The 16332-nt window shown below is 40.0% G+C and overlaps 1 protein-coding gene across 1 annotated transcript in view; it reads right to left on the reverse strand.

The window, feature by feature from the left end:
• Positions 1 to 3287: 3287 nt before the first annotated feature.
• The window catches only part of PKHD1L1 (PKHD1 like 1), a 151442-nt gene continuing 138397 nt past the window's right edge, over positions 3288 to 16332 (reverse strand). The window contains exons 74-78 of the mRNA XM_040979402.1: positions 14962 to 15113; positions 14055 to 14201; positions 13581 to 13734; positions 7160 to 7425; positions 3288 to 3483 (exon numbers count right to left, since the gene is read on the reverse strand). Coding sequence (XP_040835336.1) covers positions 7172 to 7425; positions 13581 to 13734; positions 14055 to 14201; positions 14962 to 15113 — 707 coding nt within the window. The 3' untranslated portion in view covers positions 3288 to 3483; positions 7160 to 7171. The remainder of the gene's footprint in view (positions 3484 to 7159; positions 7426 to 13580; positions 13735 to 14054; positions 14202 to 14961; positions 15114 to 16332) is intronic.

The following is a 16332-nucleotide window of genomic DNA, read 5'->3' on the forward strand; positions in this document are numbered from 1 at the left end:
CTGTTTCCCTATTACACAGAATACACACACACCCCACAGAGCCCATGTATCAAGTGCATGAAAAACACATGTGTTTTATTTGCCCAGCTAACCATGGGGATGTTTATGCTGGTATTTCCTAAATTACCACCCTGAATTTGGTGAGATTGCTTCAACCAATTGCTGAAAGGTTGAATTTCCCAGCAACCATTCAGACTTCAGACCATCCAGTGTCCCAAATCCCAGGGAATAACCCATCAGGTTATCCATGAACCTTAGCAAAGGGCCTGAGGCCCAGAACAATGACTTCTAGAAAACCATTCTTGAAAATTTATCTTATCTTCTACTCTTTCAGTCTACTTATTTTGGAAAATGTTACATTTTGGCTTCTGCTTTAGTATTTTACTTTAACCAAATCTGTATTTCAATATCTGGTTAAAACTGGATTCGTAGGGAGTGAGGGTTGTGGCATAGCAAGCTGAACTGCTGCCTGTAACTCCAGAGTCCTGGTTGAGACCTAGCTGTCCCACTTCTGATCCATCTCCACCTCTGTGCCTATGGAAGGCAGTTTTAGTTTTTCTCCCACAAACCCAAGAGACCAGACACAATAAGCAAGCCACACAAGAGGACTTTATTTCAGTGGGGAAGGTAACCCTGGGGCAAGGAGAAAGCAAAAAGAGAGAGAGAGAGAAGAGACAGAAAAGAGAGAGAGAAGAGATGATAGAGAACAAAGGGAAGAGGTACCTTTATAGCCTAAAGGTGGGTATGGGGAGTCGGGGTTGGGAAGCGGGTCAGGGATTGGCTCTAAGGGTGCAGGTGGATGCTGGAGGTTAATGCCTTAGGGGATTGGTTTGAACCTGAAGGTTGCTAAGCTTACTTAGGCTAGTGGACCTTATGGGGCCAGGAACTATTCAAGCCATTTAAGATGGTGCTGAGTCCAGGATGGTGGGATCAGTCTTTGGGCCGCTGTTCCGGTTGCTCATTACAGGCAGTTGAAAGGTGCTTCAAGTCCTTGAGCCACCTGCTCTGACCATCATAGCCCTTTGGGGAGTTACTGCACCCAGATTTTGAGATCCCCAGAAATCACCAGGAGTCTGAAGTCCATCCAAGTGCACGAGGATGGTTTATTAAAGCTCGATACGTCTGAGCTTTGGTTCCTGGTTGAGAGCAGGCAACCAGCAAACTAGCCGGCCAACCGGCCAAAAAACCAACCAGCCAGCTGGGACCAACATCCCTTACAGGAGTGAAGCCCTGAACAACACATTCATAGTGTTTTTATAGAGGCAGTAGCCTGAAAAGGGGTAATTCACAATAGCCTGCAAGGTGAGGGGGGCAAATAGCACACATTCCCTACCTATCTTGGCTGGACAGCCTATGCCTCCAGCAACTAAGGTAAGCACCCACTTAATTACTTGGAGCCACCTGTGAGATAACCATACTTAGGAGTGCCTTGATTCATGAGAATTGGGGCCCATCAGTGCTAAAAGTCTCATAGGCTGTTAGGCCTGCAAGCTCACATCGTTCCTCAGAGTGAACTAGTATATGGAAGATCTCTCTCTCTCTTTCATTGCCTTTAAAATACATAATTAGATTTTAAAGAAAATCTGTATTCTTGGTACTTACCAAACAAATCCGAGCCCTTGGACACGTGGACAGGAAACTGCTGTCCGCCCTTCCAGCCTGGTCTACTACCCTTTCTCATGCCAGGCGTGGTGCTCCTATAGCATGGAACTGCGTGGTGATTTCCCCACACTCCATGCTTCATTCATCCAATAGAGTACACAATCATCCACTAGTACCAGACCTTTTGTGAAGTGACAGGAACAAATGCGCACTGGGGGAGAATCCCCCAGCCTCAGGGGGTTTGCTGTGTTTCAGCTTTTGCTCTTGCCACGATATCCTCTGCTGGGACAGCCTTCCTTAATCCCATGTTTTATTTCTCAACACTCCTCTAAAGGCATCATCTGCTGGAATCATTCTCCATTCTCTTTCCTCCACAGGGGAGCGCCTCTGTTCTCGGCCCTTGTAGCACCATGCATCTGCATCTCTTAAGGACCACATTGCATTTAAATAATCTGTTTCCACAATTTCCCCAGTTGTCTTGTTAATTCTTGGCATGACACCTGATCCTTATAGTTGTCACACTCACTAAAATGCTTGGCAAAAAGCAAATGCTAAAGATGTACTGTTTTAACTAAATGAAATGCCAAGTATATGCAAAGATATTTGAATTTAATGCCTGGTAAACAGTTATCATTTTTCTGGTAAGCAATACTAATAATGATCAATGTGGTTACACTAGGAGTTGGTATACGGAAGATTATGTTAAGGGTATTACTGAATTCTCTTGGTGTCCCAGATGCTTTCTGATTGTCACTTGCTAGAAAGTTCTGTGATTTATCTACTCTATCGGCTCTGTACGTGACCACAGTGTTTCTCTTGGGGTTCTGTGAAATTAAGGAATCCGTTTATAATTTTCTGACTGGCAATTGCATTTCTTTTTACAGCATTAGAGAGTTTTGAATTAATTTAGCTACATATTATAACTTTTCTGGGTTCTCCAGTTTTTGCTGTTGAAAATAACATTGTGTTTTGCTGCATCTGGGATTGCAGCCAAATACTAGGAGTGAGGGTGCACTCTAGTAGGGGCAGTTTTGAGTGGAAAGGAAGCATAGTAGGCAAGGGAGTTTGGACTTGTTTCAGAAGCCCATTCCAGGGAAAACAAGGAAACTGTTTTTAGTGTAAGTGTCCGGGTTTGGCTTCCTCAGAATTACAGGACAATCCAGAATTGCTGGGATTCCTGTGGATCTGAAGGATAACAATTCAGTCTGAGAAAGATCTGAGACAATTTCATTTCTCTAAAGTCCTTAGAATTTAGAATGACATAGATTGTTGGAACGACATAAATTGTTGGAAATCAGAGCCTCATGAAAGAATAGGGACAATCAAAGTCTCGCCCTCCCCCTCCAAACAGGAGGACAGAGAATCCAAGCAGTTGGTTCTCTGCCACCTACATGGCAAACTAAGATTGATTCTCTGGTTCCTGGCTCTGGATAGGAGTTGAGGTAATGAATCAGTGAATGGCAGTTCTGAGCCTATATGTCACTCTGTGTATAACTCTCTGCTTCTCAAATAAATAATTTTTAAAATATTACAATCCAAAATGCTTCCAATATGACCTAAATAGCTTAACTCAAATTCAGACAAGCTATCTTTATACTTTAATTTGTTGGTACAATAACTCAGTGGTGGTATATCTCTCTCAAATCAGAGATTTCTGGAAGTTTATGAACTAAGACATAGAAATATAAGGAATCAAAAGAACTTTATATTTTGAAGAAATCTGATTTTTTGTGATTAAAGTTAATATATTATGTGTTACAAAAATATCAGCATATTTTCTCAAAAATGTGGACTTTTTCTTGTGCAACAAAATGGCTCATAAATAAATGATTCTTGTGTTTTTGTTTAGTTTCTTCTTCCAAAGAGCACTTTAGTTGCTTTCTGAAAAGTGAAATACAAAAGAAAAAAATTAGTAGCATATAATATCATTTCACATGTTGTCTTAATTTTAAAATTTCTAATATTTTACAGTATGCTTGATACTTAAAAGTTAATGTTTAAAACTTTCCCAGTTTAGTATTAGGCAGAATTGTGGTGCTACTACATTTTTGGCATCTTTTTCTCATTCAAACTTTGTTCTTTTATCTAATTAATCATCCTGATTCTCTTAAAAGTAGTATACTATTAATTCATAATGTAAAGTTATAAAACAACCCAGCATTCCAACTTGCTAATGATGCTTAAATTCCTGTATTTCTTACTTGAAAAAATATAGTCGCAAAGGAGGAGGCATGGATTAACTTCATTTGGAAAATATCCTGAGACGACCTGGAATAGTACTGAGGAGTTGAGGGTGCAAGGCTGGGTGGCAGGGATTTATTCTTAACAACAGTAGTGTTGTACGTGACTAGGAGGGAAAAAAAACAGTCTGCAAGAGACAAGCAGGGTCCTTGTCAAGACTCCACTGCGATGGATGAGACATGGACCCCAGCTCGAGCTAGCCAAATTTTCTTTGCTTTTGCATTGTTTGTGGTTCGGGAATCTTTTGGACCTAACAGGACCACTTAGTAATGATTTGAAACATTTTTGTTGTAATATTAAAATTGTTAGGAATAATCAGGATTAAAGTCAGTGAAGGAAATTAGGAAACAACCTAATTATTGAGGAAACAGAAATTCACACCAAATTCACACTAGGCAGTGCTCTTAACATTTGGCCCACCAGATCTTATATTCAGTACTACTGAGAGAAGAGAAAATATTGGATTTTTAAAGTATACTTACCACACTATCATAAAATAAACAACTGGTCTTTTTGTTAGAATTTTGGGGACAAGGCAATATCTGTGTTGGTCATTCACCTATTGTCCCTGAGCTCTAACCCCCATGTCTGTATTCAGAAATGAGAGCAGTCCCTCTCTGCCACATGCTGCTGCTTTGACAACTGAACCTCAGTGACTATCTGCCATCAGGAAGGAAAGAATTTACTTCTTCCTGTTTTATGGCTGCTGCTGCTGAAGTTTAGCCTCCAGTTTGTCTTTACAGTCTAAGATTTTAACCAACCTTATTTTATCTTTCCATCCTTCTATGTATTAGCAATGAAAACTAACATATAGTTTTGGCATCTATTACTTGTAATATTACATGTCCTTCTAAATTATTGCTCTATCTCAAACCCTTCTTAAATCTTATCAGTATTCCTGATGTGCTGTTTATCACTTTGTGACTGAAGAGAATGTCCCCTATTAAAGCATTTGCAAACTGATTAATATCTGTCAGTCAAAGCTTGTTACAATTTTCCCTCAATATTCCTAATTCAGCATTGCTCCCTAAGTCACAGATGAGGACTAACCTTCCTTTAAGATTTGAAACTAGGGCTGGGGCAGTGGCAGAGAGGACTAATCCTCTACTGGCATCCCATGTGATAGCCTGTTCATGTACTGGGCTGCTCCACTGTTGATCCAGCTCCTTGCTTATGGCCTGAGAAAGCAGCAGAGGATGGCTCAAGTCATTAGGCCCCTGTACCGACATGGAAGACTTGAAGTAAGCTCTCTACTGCTTCCTTTATAATAGCTCAGTTCTGGCCCTTGCAGTTACTTGGAGAGAAGACCTCTCTCTCCTTCTCTTTATAATCTGCCTTTCTACTAAAAAGAAATAAGTCCTAAAAAAAGAGAGATTTGAAATTAAACAAATTTTTAATACTCATATAAGGAATCTGGTCCTCTAAATGTCCATAATTTAGTCAGGAAGATAATTCTGAATATAAGTTTGATACACATGTACTACAAAAAAGTCTATATTAATGGTATAAACAGATTACAACTGGAGAGACCAACAGAGAGGAAAATTAAGTGGGAAGACATGAAGGAAACCAAGAGGAAATGGGATTTGGGGAAAACGTAAAGGAGTACTTTGAGAGTCTGACTTGATGAAAAAGAAAGATGGGATGCATCTATGAAATGGGCTCCCAGATTCTGGAAATGGTTTGGTGAAAGGGGGAAGTCTTTAAAATTGTTCAGAGTCTTGGTGCTGATTGTATCTTGCATGTAGTGGAAAATCTTTAAGGATTAGAGATTACCATTATCATTGCATGATTTTGTATTTTAATAAGCTAAACCTGGCAGTAATGTGGAGCCATTTCTTAAGTGAGGGACTTTGGAAGCAAGGAATTCTAAGAGTTACGTTGATACATCAAGTGAGAAGAAGAATGTAATTAGAATATTGAGACTTTATTCTTTTTTGAAGTTTTCAATTGTTTTAAAGATAGAGAGACAAAGAGACACAGAGAGATCTTCTACCTGCTGGTTCACTCCTCAGATGCCTCTGATAGCCAGGGCTGAGCCAGGCTAATCCAGAAGCCAGAATTCACCTCTGTTTTTCCCGGGGGCAGCAGGAGCCCAGGTACTTGAGTCATCATCTGTTTCCAACTGCGATGTGTACAGGAAACTACAATTTAAAGTAGAGGCAGGACTCCAACTAGACACTGAAATATGAGAATGCAGATATCCCAAGTGACATCTTAACCACTTTGCCAAATGCCTGCATGACCCTAAGGCTTTAATAACAGATCGGTATGAGATTTGGCTGAAAATACACGGTGCAGAGCATGTGATGTAAATGTAGAGCTCGAAGGTCAGGGAACAGTAACATCCTGAAGGATTTTAAAAGATGGCATTGGCATCAGATGAGACGAGGTAACAAGTATGTTTGAAAAGAGAGTAAGAAATCTATGTAGGTAAGATTTTTTTTTCCATTTCTACTTTTTCTTTGCTCTTGTCTTATTCCTGATCTTCAGTGCCTTTACTTTACTCTCCAAATCTCATATATTTTGTCTGGATAGTACCCTATCCAGACTTTGATGTGTTGTTGATGGAGTGACACTTGCAGTTATGTCTAGCCCATACGGACCTTTCTTTCCTATTAATATCCCGGATGCTCACTGTCTGTCTGCCTGCCACTTGTAGAGCTAGCACCTTGATTGTCCTAAATGAAACTACAGGTACACCATTCTGAGTACACTTCCATGTGACCTAAGTCAACCTAATTAGAACTCTGTGTTATGGCAATTGGGTAGGCAGGGACATGCAATTCCAGTCAGGCCCATGGAATGGCTTTGAGATTTTTGCAGGACGTTTGGGGAAAGATATTTTTTCTTTCTGTCTTGGCTGTTGGCCTGGTAGAATGTGAACATGCAGCTACTGAACAGGTGAAGAGTCAACTGGGGAGTGAAGTGACCACCAAGAAAAATGGAGCCAAGAGATGGAAAGACACAGGCTTTGAATAGCCCCATCTGAGTAGTTTGGTCTCAACATTGTAAGACTACTCTGATTTTGTTAAAATGATGCCTAAACCTTTTCAAATCGAGTATCTCTCCTCTGCAACTGAAAAGGACTTCTGAATGTAATGACACTCCTTATTCCTTACATTCTTAAATGCAGATGTGGTTTGTGAATGATATTTCTTGTATTATATCTAGTTTCCCATTGAGGCTTTTATTTTCTTTGTGTCCCCCAGCAGTTCCACAAACAAGTGGTATGCAACAGGATTTATATTAGAATGAGTGACTAGTACCCCAGTATATGGAGAGTTACAGCAAATAAGAAACAAATTATAGTTACCTATAGATACGTTTAAGAGCAAACTTGAAGCCATGTTTCCAAGAACAAGAGTCTTCCTATCAGCCAACCAGTGAGTATTGCCATTATCTGGACAGATGGACTCAGGATCGATGCTTTGCTGGTGCTGCTGCTGCTGCTGCTGCCGCCGCCACTGCCAACACTGCTGCTGCTGCCTCCACTGGAAGCAGTCTGTGCTGGTATGCTGAAAGTTCCAGATTCTACCCGAACAGCACTGTCCAGCACAAATTCAATCTTATAATTTTTTCCTAGAAGAAAGCAACATCAAACTGTTTGACTTCCTTCTGTTGTGTACTGTTTTTCAAACAATTTCAATTAGGATTTCATTGAGTTACAGATATGGCATCATTTCTAATTTTGGAAACTGGGTCAAATAAATTTAAGTACGAACATGTATAGAAAAGTTTCAGAGCTAGAAGCGTTCACGCTGCCCATAAGGTGTATCTTCTTTCTGTAGCACCAGGTCTTCCATCAGAGGGCTCCTTTGTAGGACACAGGATCAGTCACAGACTGAACTGAAGGATGATAAGGAAGGGAGGTGATGTTGTTGAATTTCTTTACACCTGACCTTGGAATGGAGAAACTTCCGCTGATTGGGGGCTGGAGAGGAGGACTGAATTCCTTGTTTTGAAAAATTTCAAATTGTTGAAAAGTAATACAAAAAATTCCCATGTGCCCTCTGTTCAGATTCAACATTGTGAAATGCTTTCCCATAATGACTTTAAGTCTGATGCTATTTTTCTATTACAGGATTGTTCCCCCACATTTCTTTTACCTCAGATAGACATCTTAGAGAAATATTGCTCCACACATTTATAGCATGAAAGATAGTTTATCCAGTTAGTTTTTCTGGTAACTATGCTTGCTCATTTTTCCCTTATTTATTTATAAAGCAGCTAGAGACAGAGGAAGAGACCAGATCCTCAGATCACTATAACCACAGGGTTGAGAACAGCTGAAGGCAGGGGCTTTATCTTGGTCTCACACAGGGTAGCATGAGCCTAGACACCTGGACCATCTTCCACTGCTTCTCCCTGGCCAACAACAGGAAGTAGGATTCGAAGTGCAGCAGCCAGCACACCAACTGGTCAGCCCATATAGGATGGCAGCATCAGAGGCAGTAGTTTTACCCATTATGCTGCAGTGCAATACCAAATACCCCATAGTTTTGAATGAGAAATTCTAAATGTATTTTTCCTTGACATGATTTCTTCTGGGACTAGTGTTAGCAATAGCTACTGCTACTACAGAAAAGAGAGTTTTTAATACTTAAATAGCCCTGAAATTTTTACTCTTTTGTCTGTGATATATTTTTACAAAAATGTTATGGCTTTATGTTTTTGTTTTTTTTTTCTTTTAAAGATTTATTTATTTATTATTGGGAAGTTTGATTTACAGAGAGAAAGAAAAACAAAAAGCAAGATCTTTCATCTGTGGCATCACTCCACAAGTGGTCGCAATGGCCAGAGCTGAGCCAATCTGAAGCCAGGAGCCAGGAGTCTCTTCTGGGTCTCCCACATGGGTGCAGGGTCCCAAAGCTTTGGGCCATGCTCCACTGCCCTCCCAGGCCACAAGCAGAGAGCTGGATGAGAAGTGGAGCAGCCAGGATACAAACTGGCACCCATATGGGATCCTGCAAGACTATAGCTACCAGGCTACCACACCAGGCCCAATATTTCCTTTATGTTTTAAAGAACATATTATATCCTGACTATATGTGTGTTCTCACAAGCAAAAAAAAAAATGAATTCTAAAGCTTTCAAGGTATATAAACACTGTTTTTTTAGATACTTTTGCCACTGATAGTTTTGGGGGAAATAATGGTTATCTTCTTGGAACTGAATCTGTGAGGTACATGGAATCTGTTCTCTTTATATTAATAAAATTTTTTAAAATCATTTTTCAGTTTAAAAAATTACTCTTAACGTTGGTGGTAGTTAGCGTGCTTTATCTTCGTTTGTTTTTCTCCTGCAGTATGGTGAGAAAGCCCCAGGTTTATCTCCTGAAGGAGAACTGAAGCTAGAATCAAGGCCCTGATGAAAGCATCCATGACTCCAGTAAGGTCATCCCAGCTAGCCCCATCAGAATCCCTAACCTGAAGCCCCAGACACCACAGAGAGGCCTAATTCCTCCTCCGAACAGTTGAAATCCAATGAAATGAAGTTTGTGTTAAGCTGTTGGGTTTAGGGCAGACTCGTTTTGAAGCAGTAGGAACTGAAACAACGGTAAGAGGTACTAGTAAGGTTACTAGACCAACATGCCTTTTTGCCCGTTACAAGTGCTATCTTTACCTCAGACATTTCTCACCTGATTCTCACATCCCTGTTCTCTTTGGCAGAAATCACAACCCTTATCTCCTCTATGAAGACAGCCCGGCTCTGCTGTCTGTGAGGGGTGCCGCTCCCAGCCTGCAGTCTGATCTGTAGCGGGATTTCCTTCAGGGAGTGTTTCTGGGAGTTTAGACAGATCTTTTGTTAATTTTCTCACCTGTATTGTTCTATTCTTCTATGCTGAATCTACAAATTGGTAGACTGTTCCAAAAATATTGAGGTACCTATACTTAGCTTTTCTATTAAATATATCCAGGGAATTGAGAACTCATGTTTGATGACAGAAAGGTGGTAGAGTAGGGGAAAAGGAAGTGATGGGAGAGGAAGGGAAGGGGGGAAGGGAGGAGAGATAAAGGGAAAGACATACAGACTAGAAACAATAGCGCATTTTCATAGCGGATCAGATGCACAAGCCAGGGGAATCTTTGAATACCTAAAGAAAATTTGGTGTTGAAAAAGAAAGTGCTTTAATTTTTATTTTGCTGTCATAAAAATATACCAAAATAAAATATTCCTTGAGCACTCTGATGATCCTGACTGTGTTGAGGTTCTGCTATTTAAAGTGATAGTTTGAAGGTTTAGATTTTAATAGGTCTTTGCCACTGGGAACTTGCAGGGTCCACCTTCATGGAACCTCAGATAAGGCTCCTGTCACACACCTTGTTTTCTGTAAAGGAGTGCTAGTCCTACTATCATTCAGGTGACTGTTGAAGGAATTTGACTCCTCCTTTAACTAGCAAGCATCAGGACAGGCTTCAGGACTTGCCCAACAGCATAATGTTGAACTCACTGTTACTTGATTCTTAACAAACAGTAGGCTGAGATGTTACTATCCAGAAGATACATAGAACATATCTGGTATGGGATGTTTTCAAAGCATGAAGGATGAAAAAAAAAAGATTTATTTATTTTTATTGTAAAGTCAGATATATATATATATAGAGAGAGAGAGAGGATGAGGGACAGAGAGGAATATCTTCACTCCCCAAGTGACCGGCCAGTGCTGCGCTGATCCAAAGCCAGGATCCAGGAGCCTCTTCAGGGTCCCAAGACTTTGGGCCATCCTCAACTGCTTTCCCAGGCCACAAGCAGGGAGCTGGATGGGTAGCAGGGCTTCTGGGATTAGAACCAGTGCCTGTATGGGATCCTGGTGCTTTCAAGGCAAGGAATTTAGCCACTAAGACACAGCACCAGGCCCAAGTTTAATTTTTGATATTTAGTTATACCTTAAAAATCAGACCTTGTAGAAATTATCTTAATCTTTATAATTAATTCTATTCTGATGCATATGTGTGTGTGTGTGTGTGTGTGTGTGTGTGTGTGTGTGGTGAAAGACATTGGGAGACACAATTAGAAGAAAGAGAAGACAGGGTATTGATAAGAAGTGCGGAGTATCACTATGTCATACTGCCAGAAGCGAAAGCTTCTTAAGATCTTTTTCTAAAAGTATTTGCTTAGGGATGATGCTGTGTCTAGTAGGTCTCTGCCTGCAGTGCTGGCATCCCATATGGGCTCCGATTCAAGTCCTGGGTGCTCCATTTCTGATCCAGCTCCCTGGTAATGTGACTGAGAAAGCAGCAGAGGACAGGTCATCTGCTTGGGGTCCTGCATGTACATAGGAAACTGGGAAGAAGCACCTGGCTCCTGGCTTTGGGCTGACCCAGTACTGGCTATTGGGACCAATTTGGGAGTGTACCAGTGGATGCAAGACTTCCCTCTCTGTGTCTTCTCTCTGCAACTCTGCCTTTCAAATAAATAAAAATAAGCAAAAAAAAAAAGTAAGAATAATTTTGAACAAAATCATATACTTTCATTTTATTTGAAAGGGTGAGTAGAGAGAAAGAGAGTGAGATATCCAGCGATCTTCCATCTTCTGGTTAACTCCCCAGATGTTTACAGTAGCTGGTGTTGGGTCAGACTGAAGTTAGGAGCCTGGAACATCATCAAAGTGGCTCAAGAACTCAGGTTCCCAAGAGTGTGCATCACCGGGAAGTAGGAATCTGAAGCAGAACCAGGGTTTGAACCAATATACTGTGATATGGGATATGTGCATGGGCATCCCAAGTGGGCTCTCTGGTCAGTGCTGAGCCAAACAACCACCCTCTTGTGGTTTTCAGTGTGTTCTACGTCTCAGGATAAACAGTTTGTTGGAAGCTGGTCTCAACTGTAGCAACTGATTTTACACATTTTACAAGCCATCACCAATGCAAATCCATTACCTGTGTATATATTGTTTGGCCGCAAGAGAATGACTTTTACCAGTAGAGCTATGTCTGCATTGGTACTGAAAATGTCAACATAGATTCCTTGGATATACCTCGTCAACACTCATAAGAGAGTTCTGTTTCTGACTGAAAGTGACTTGTGTCTCTGATGAGTAGTAGGAATTCTAACAAGGCTCACATTTTCTCCTTTGCATGGTGTTTCAGAAAGACCACTGCCAATTGATAGGCAAACTCTAAACTGGGGCATTCAAATAATATGAGCCTACCTTATTTTTTCTTTTTTTGAATTTGAAAATTCATATATTATTTTGTCTCATTATAAACTCTTATTATAATACATCCTGTGAAATACTACCAAAATATAAAAATGAATAAAAAGGAAAATAATGATGTGATTTTGATATATACTCTCAATTTTTTTTCCTTTAAAGATTTATTTTACTTGAAAGTTAGAGTTATAGAGAGAGATGAGAAGGAGGAGAGAGAGAGAAAGAGCATTCATTTGCTGGTTTACTCCCCAAATGGACACAGTGGCCAAAGCTCTGCTGATCCCAAGCTGGGAGTCAAGAACTTCTTCCAGGTCTCCTATACAGGTGCAGGACCCTAGGGCCTTGTGCCATCTTCCTCTGCTTTCCTAAGCCATTAACAGGAACTGGGTTAGAAGTGGGGCACCTTCTAAGGTCATTGGAACAACAGCCAGGAGCTCTGAGCAGTCCTCAGAAACAGAAGAACAGTAAACTTCCTTCGGGACTCAGGAGAGGAGCTTTGTCTGGTCCTTACTTAGTTCCAACTTTGGATTCCCACCCTCTCTTGCAATGACCATCAGGGTCACTCTGGAGCCCCCCACCAAAAAATTAGATTAGGTAGACAGAGACCAATAAGAAAAGCTTAGAACAGAGAGGAAACGGTCAGCTTGGACTCACATAAACCTTACTAGGCAGGACACAAACATTAGGTACTCCTCACTAAGGTATTGAAGATTTCTCTGCACACCCCTCCTAAAACTGTTCTGTGCCTCAATTGTTAACATATGCCTTGTTAGAGTTATAAGCCTGTTTGGACTATCCTAAAATTCTCCAAGTTCAGTAAAAATCATGCTTCAGTACTATAAACTGCTAAATATAAAAATGAAAATAGACATGAGACAGCTGAATAGTACCCTATAATCATTTTAAGGTGTATAGCAGCCAGTGTGCATAAACTAAAACTGAAATGTCAATGAAGTAGTCACAGGATGTGGTTAAGAACTTACATTTTCTAACATATTGGTCACTCAACACCATGTCAGTTAACTCCTTAATGTTGTAAATTGTTGTCGATGTTATGTTGTGGCCTTTCATTGGAGGGGATGATATTCTGCCAGCTCTACTTTCAGACCAGGGATGGTCTCCCAATGAAACTGTTGAATTTATCTGGACAATAGGAGGCTGGGCTCTATGCATGGTACATACTCACAATGAAGGAATCATGACTGAATATGAACTATAATACTGCAACAATGTAGAGGAATCCACCATGGGGGGAGGGCATAGGGAGAGGTTAGGGGAAATCCCAGAGCCTGTGAAACTGTGTCATAAAACGAAATAAAAAAAAAAAGAAAGAAAGAAGTGGGCCACCTGGGATTAAAACCAGCACCTTTATGGGATGCCAGTGCTGCAGGTGGAGGATTAGTCTGATATATCACCATGCTGGCCCCTCATTATTATGTTTTAAATTAATTAATTTCTTAATCTATTTTTCATATTAAATATGTCTGAGTTAGACATAGCATTCTGATTTTTAAAATTTATTGATGATCGTCCCTATTTTGAGAATATATGACATGAGAATATAAAATAGTGGACTCACCTGTCCTCATGGGAGTAAGGTCTGTATAGTTGGCCCAACAACTACTAAATGGAATGGTTGTATTTCCAGTAAGCCCGCGGACTTGGTTATTATTGGAGTCCTTTAGGATGGCCTTCAAAGTCAATGAAGTAATTCCAACTGACACGCAAACACCCTAAAAAATAAAATTATAATAATTGTCTCATTTGCATGCTCCCAAAGATGTATAATGCCTAATTATAAGCTTAAAATCTGAAAATTTTCAAAAATTCATTATCCACACATAGAATACATATATAAGGGCAGAACATCAAGTTTGTTTAAGAGGAACATATTTAGAAGAGGGAAAGATGATATCCATAGGTGTTGGACCAACTTCTAAGGGGTAGTAAGTACAGTTAGGAAGACAGTACACCATGATTAGTAAAGTTGGTTGTCCTTCAGAGCTTAGAGGTCAGTTCTCTTACCAAATTAAGCTTTTCAGTTAGAACTTACATTTGAATCTACTGCTTGCACTGCAGGCTGCTGAGAAAATGGTTGTCCTGGTTGTGTTGCCACTGGCTGTGTGATCACGGAGAGTGAGGATACAGGAGCCACGTGATGAACAGGAAACCTATACCGTTCCACTGGTTGCGCAGTCATCTGTGAATGCAGATGGGAAGGAAGGTGGCTTTCCCACAACAAACTGCCTTCAGCAGTAAGCTCCGTTCTTGTCAAGCAGAATATATAGTACATTCATTTTTCAAGATGTGAAAGCTAATATTATGTGCTCAACAGTAACTTTATGGAAGTTTGTTAGGATTAAATATTCAAAGCCAAGCATATTTGGAACCAATACACAAGTTTTAAAGAAAGGCTCCTTTTTTTTTTCAAACTACTTTATTATCATTTTAGTGGCCGTGTAAAAATCAGCAATAAATTAGAAAGATATATCCTCTAAACTACTGACATGAATCCCTGAGAATTAAAGTAACAAATAAGCAATACTATTTTACTTAAAAAATGTATGTGTGTATATAGATGTACATGTCATTTATTTGAGAGGCAGAAAGAGTGAGACAGAGACCGAGAACAGTGTCCCATCTGCTGCTTCATTTCCCAAATGCTGAAAGCAGATGAGCTGGGAACCCAACTGCAGGTCTCCCACATGGGTACAGGAACCCAGCTAGTTGAACCACCATTTGCTGCCTTCCAGCATGCACATTAAGAGAAACTGGGGAAAAGAGAGGAAGACATAAAGAAACTGGAATTGGGAATAGATCTGGGACTTGAACCCAGGCAACCTGAAATAGAATGAAGGTGTACCAACCTAGTTCTAACAACACTTGGTTAAATGCCCACCCTTCAAAACAATATTTAAATAACCAAAATGCATTGTTTTCACTAGTTGTCATTTTCTTACCTTACTCCAATGAGAATCACCTGGGCTGGGAATAGGACTGGTAATAGACATGGCAGAAATATTAAATCCAAAGATACTACTGGTTTTTCCTAAAATTACAGCTTGTCCAAGAGAATTAGCAATTTCCTGGAGTTCAGATAATCGCATCTGACCTAGAGGAAAAGAGTATTATGACATTTAATTTATAAGAATGTAGGGTTGTGAGAATATATGAAAGCTTTTTACTTTGTCTGCATTGCTCTATGTAATATATTTCTAAGGTTTTCTACTTATACCAGAGCTAACTAAACATGGCAATCATGTTAATAAAGTTGGAGAAATTAAAAGCTCAGTATGATATATGTAGGATATATGTAAGCTGGAATTAATAAACAAAGGCAGATAAAACATGCAAGAAAAATGAATGAAGCATAGTGGAAGAATATGTGTTTTTTTAATATTTTCTCATGTCATTTCTTGTTTAGAAGAAAATCATCCACATGCATTTTTCTCATTATTATAACTTTTGAAAACAGTATTTTTTAGAATTGAAGGGAAATTACCATCCTTCCAATTTTCAGTGTGTATATTAATGAGTTACTGAAGCTATTAAATTACTAACCACTTCTTTCTTGCTTTGGGCATATGATAATTGTCAAAGTTAATTTTAAGTAGTTTCTGTTCTCTTTTCCTAGCATGGCAGGTCTGAGATTTCCTCTCCAGCCTACTTCCCCTGTGGTCTTGTCTACCTGAGGAATCAGCACTACCGTGCATCACACTCTTTTGTTAGAGGCTGTTGCTTTTGTGTGTTCTATTTGACTTCACCTCTTCACCTCTTCTAACCAATAACCTATTCCTAACTCTGCTCCCATTGGTCAAATCATAGAGAAAACCATCATCAGAAGTGTTACTGAAACAACTTCTGAACTTGCTTTCCTATGTTCATGCTTAACCCTGTCACCCCATTGCCCATACTGTAGTCACTGTGACCTTTTTAAAAACAACAGTAGCCAGCGTAACTACTGTGTACATTGGAGGCTTGCTAAGGCACCTTGCATCTCCAGAGTCATGCCTCGAGCATTCAGATCATTGAGTTTTTTTCCACTAAGGCCAAGCTGGGAAGCATTGTGCTCAAGGAGAAAGAAACATTCTGGGCCAACAGGTCTCACACAACCTTCTGAAACCCAGTTATAGGAAATTTCAGTCCCTGCCAGTTTAAGAGTTCTCTGGCTGACCTGGACTTTTTGTTCTGGAAAACTATGACTAGATATTAACTGTACGACTGCGACGATGTGGAGGAATCCAACATGGGGGGAGGGTTTGGGAAGGGGCCGGGGGAATCCCAGAGTCTATGAAAGTGTGTCATAAAACGAAAAAAAAAAAAAAGAAAAA

Source organism: Ochotona curzoniae, unplaced genomic scaffold (assembly GCF_017591425.1).
Source record: "Ochotona curzoniae isolate NIBS_2020 unplaced genomic scaffold, NIBS_Ocur_1.0 contig_3190, whole genome shotgun sequence".
In the NCBI taxonomy this organism is placed as follows: Eukaryota; Metazoa; Chordata; class Mammalia; order Lagomorpha; family Ochotonidae; genus Ochotona; species Ochotona curzoniae.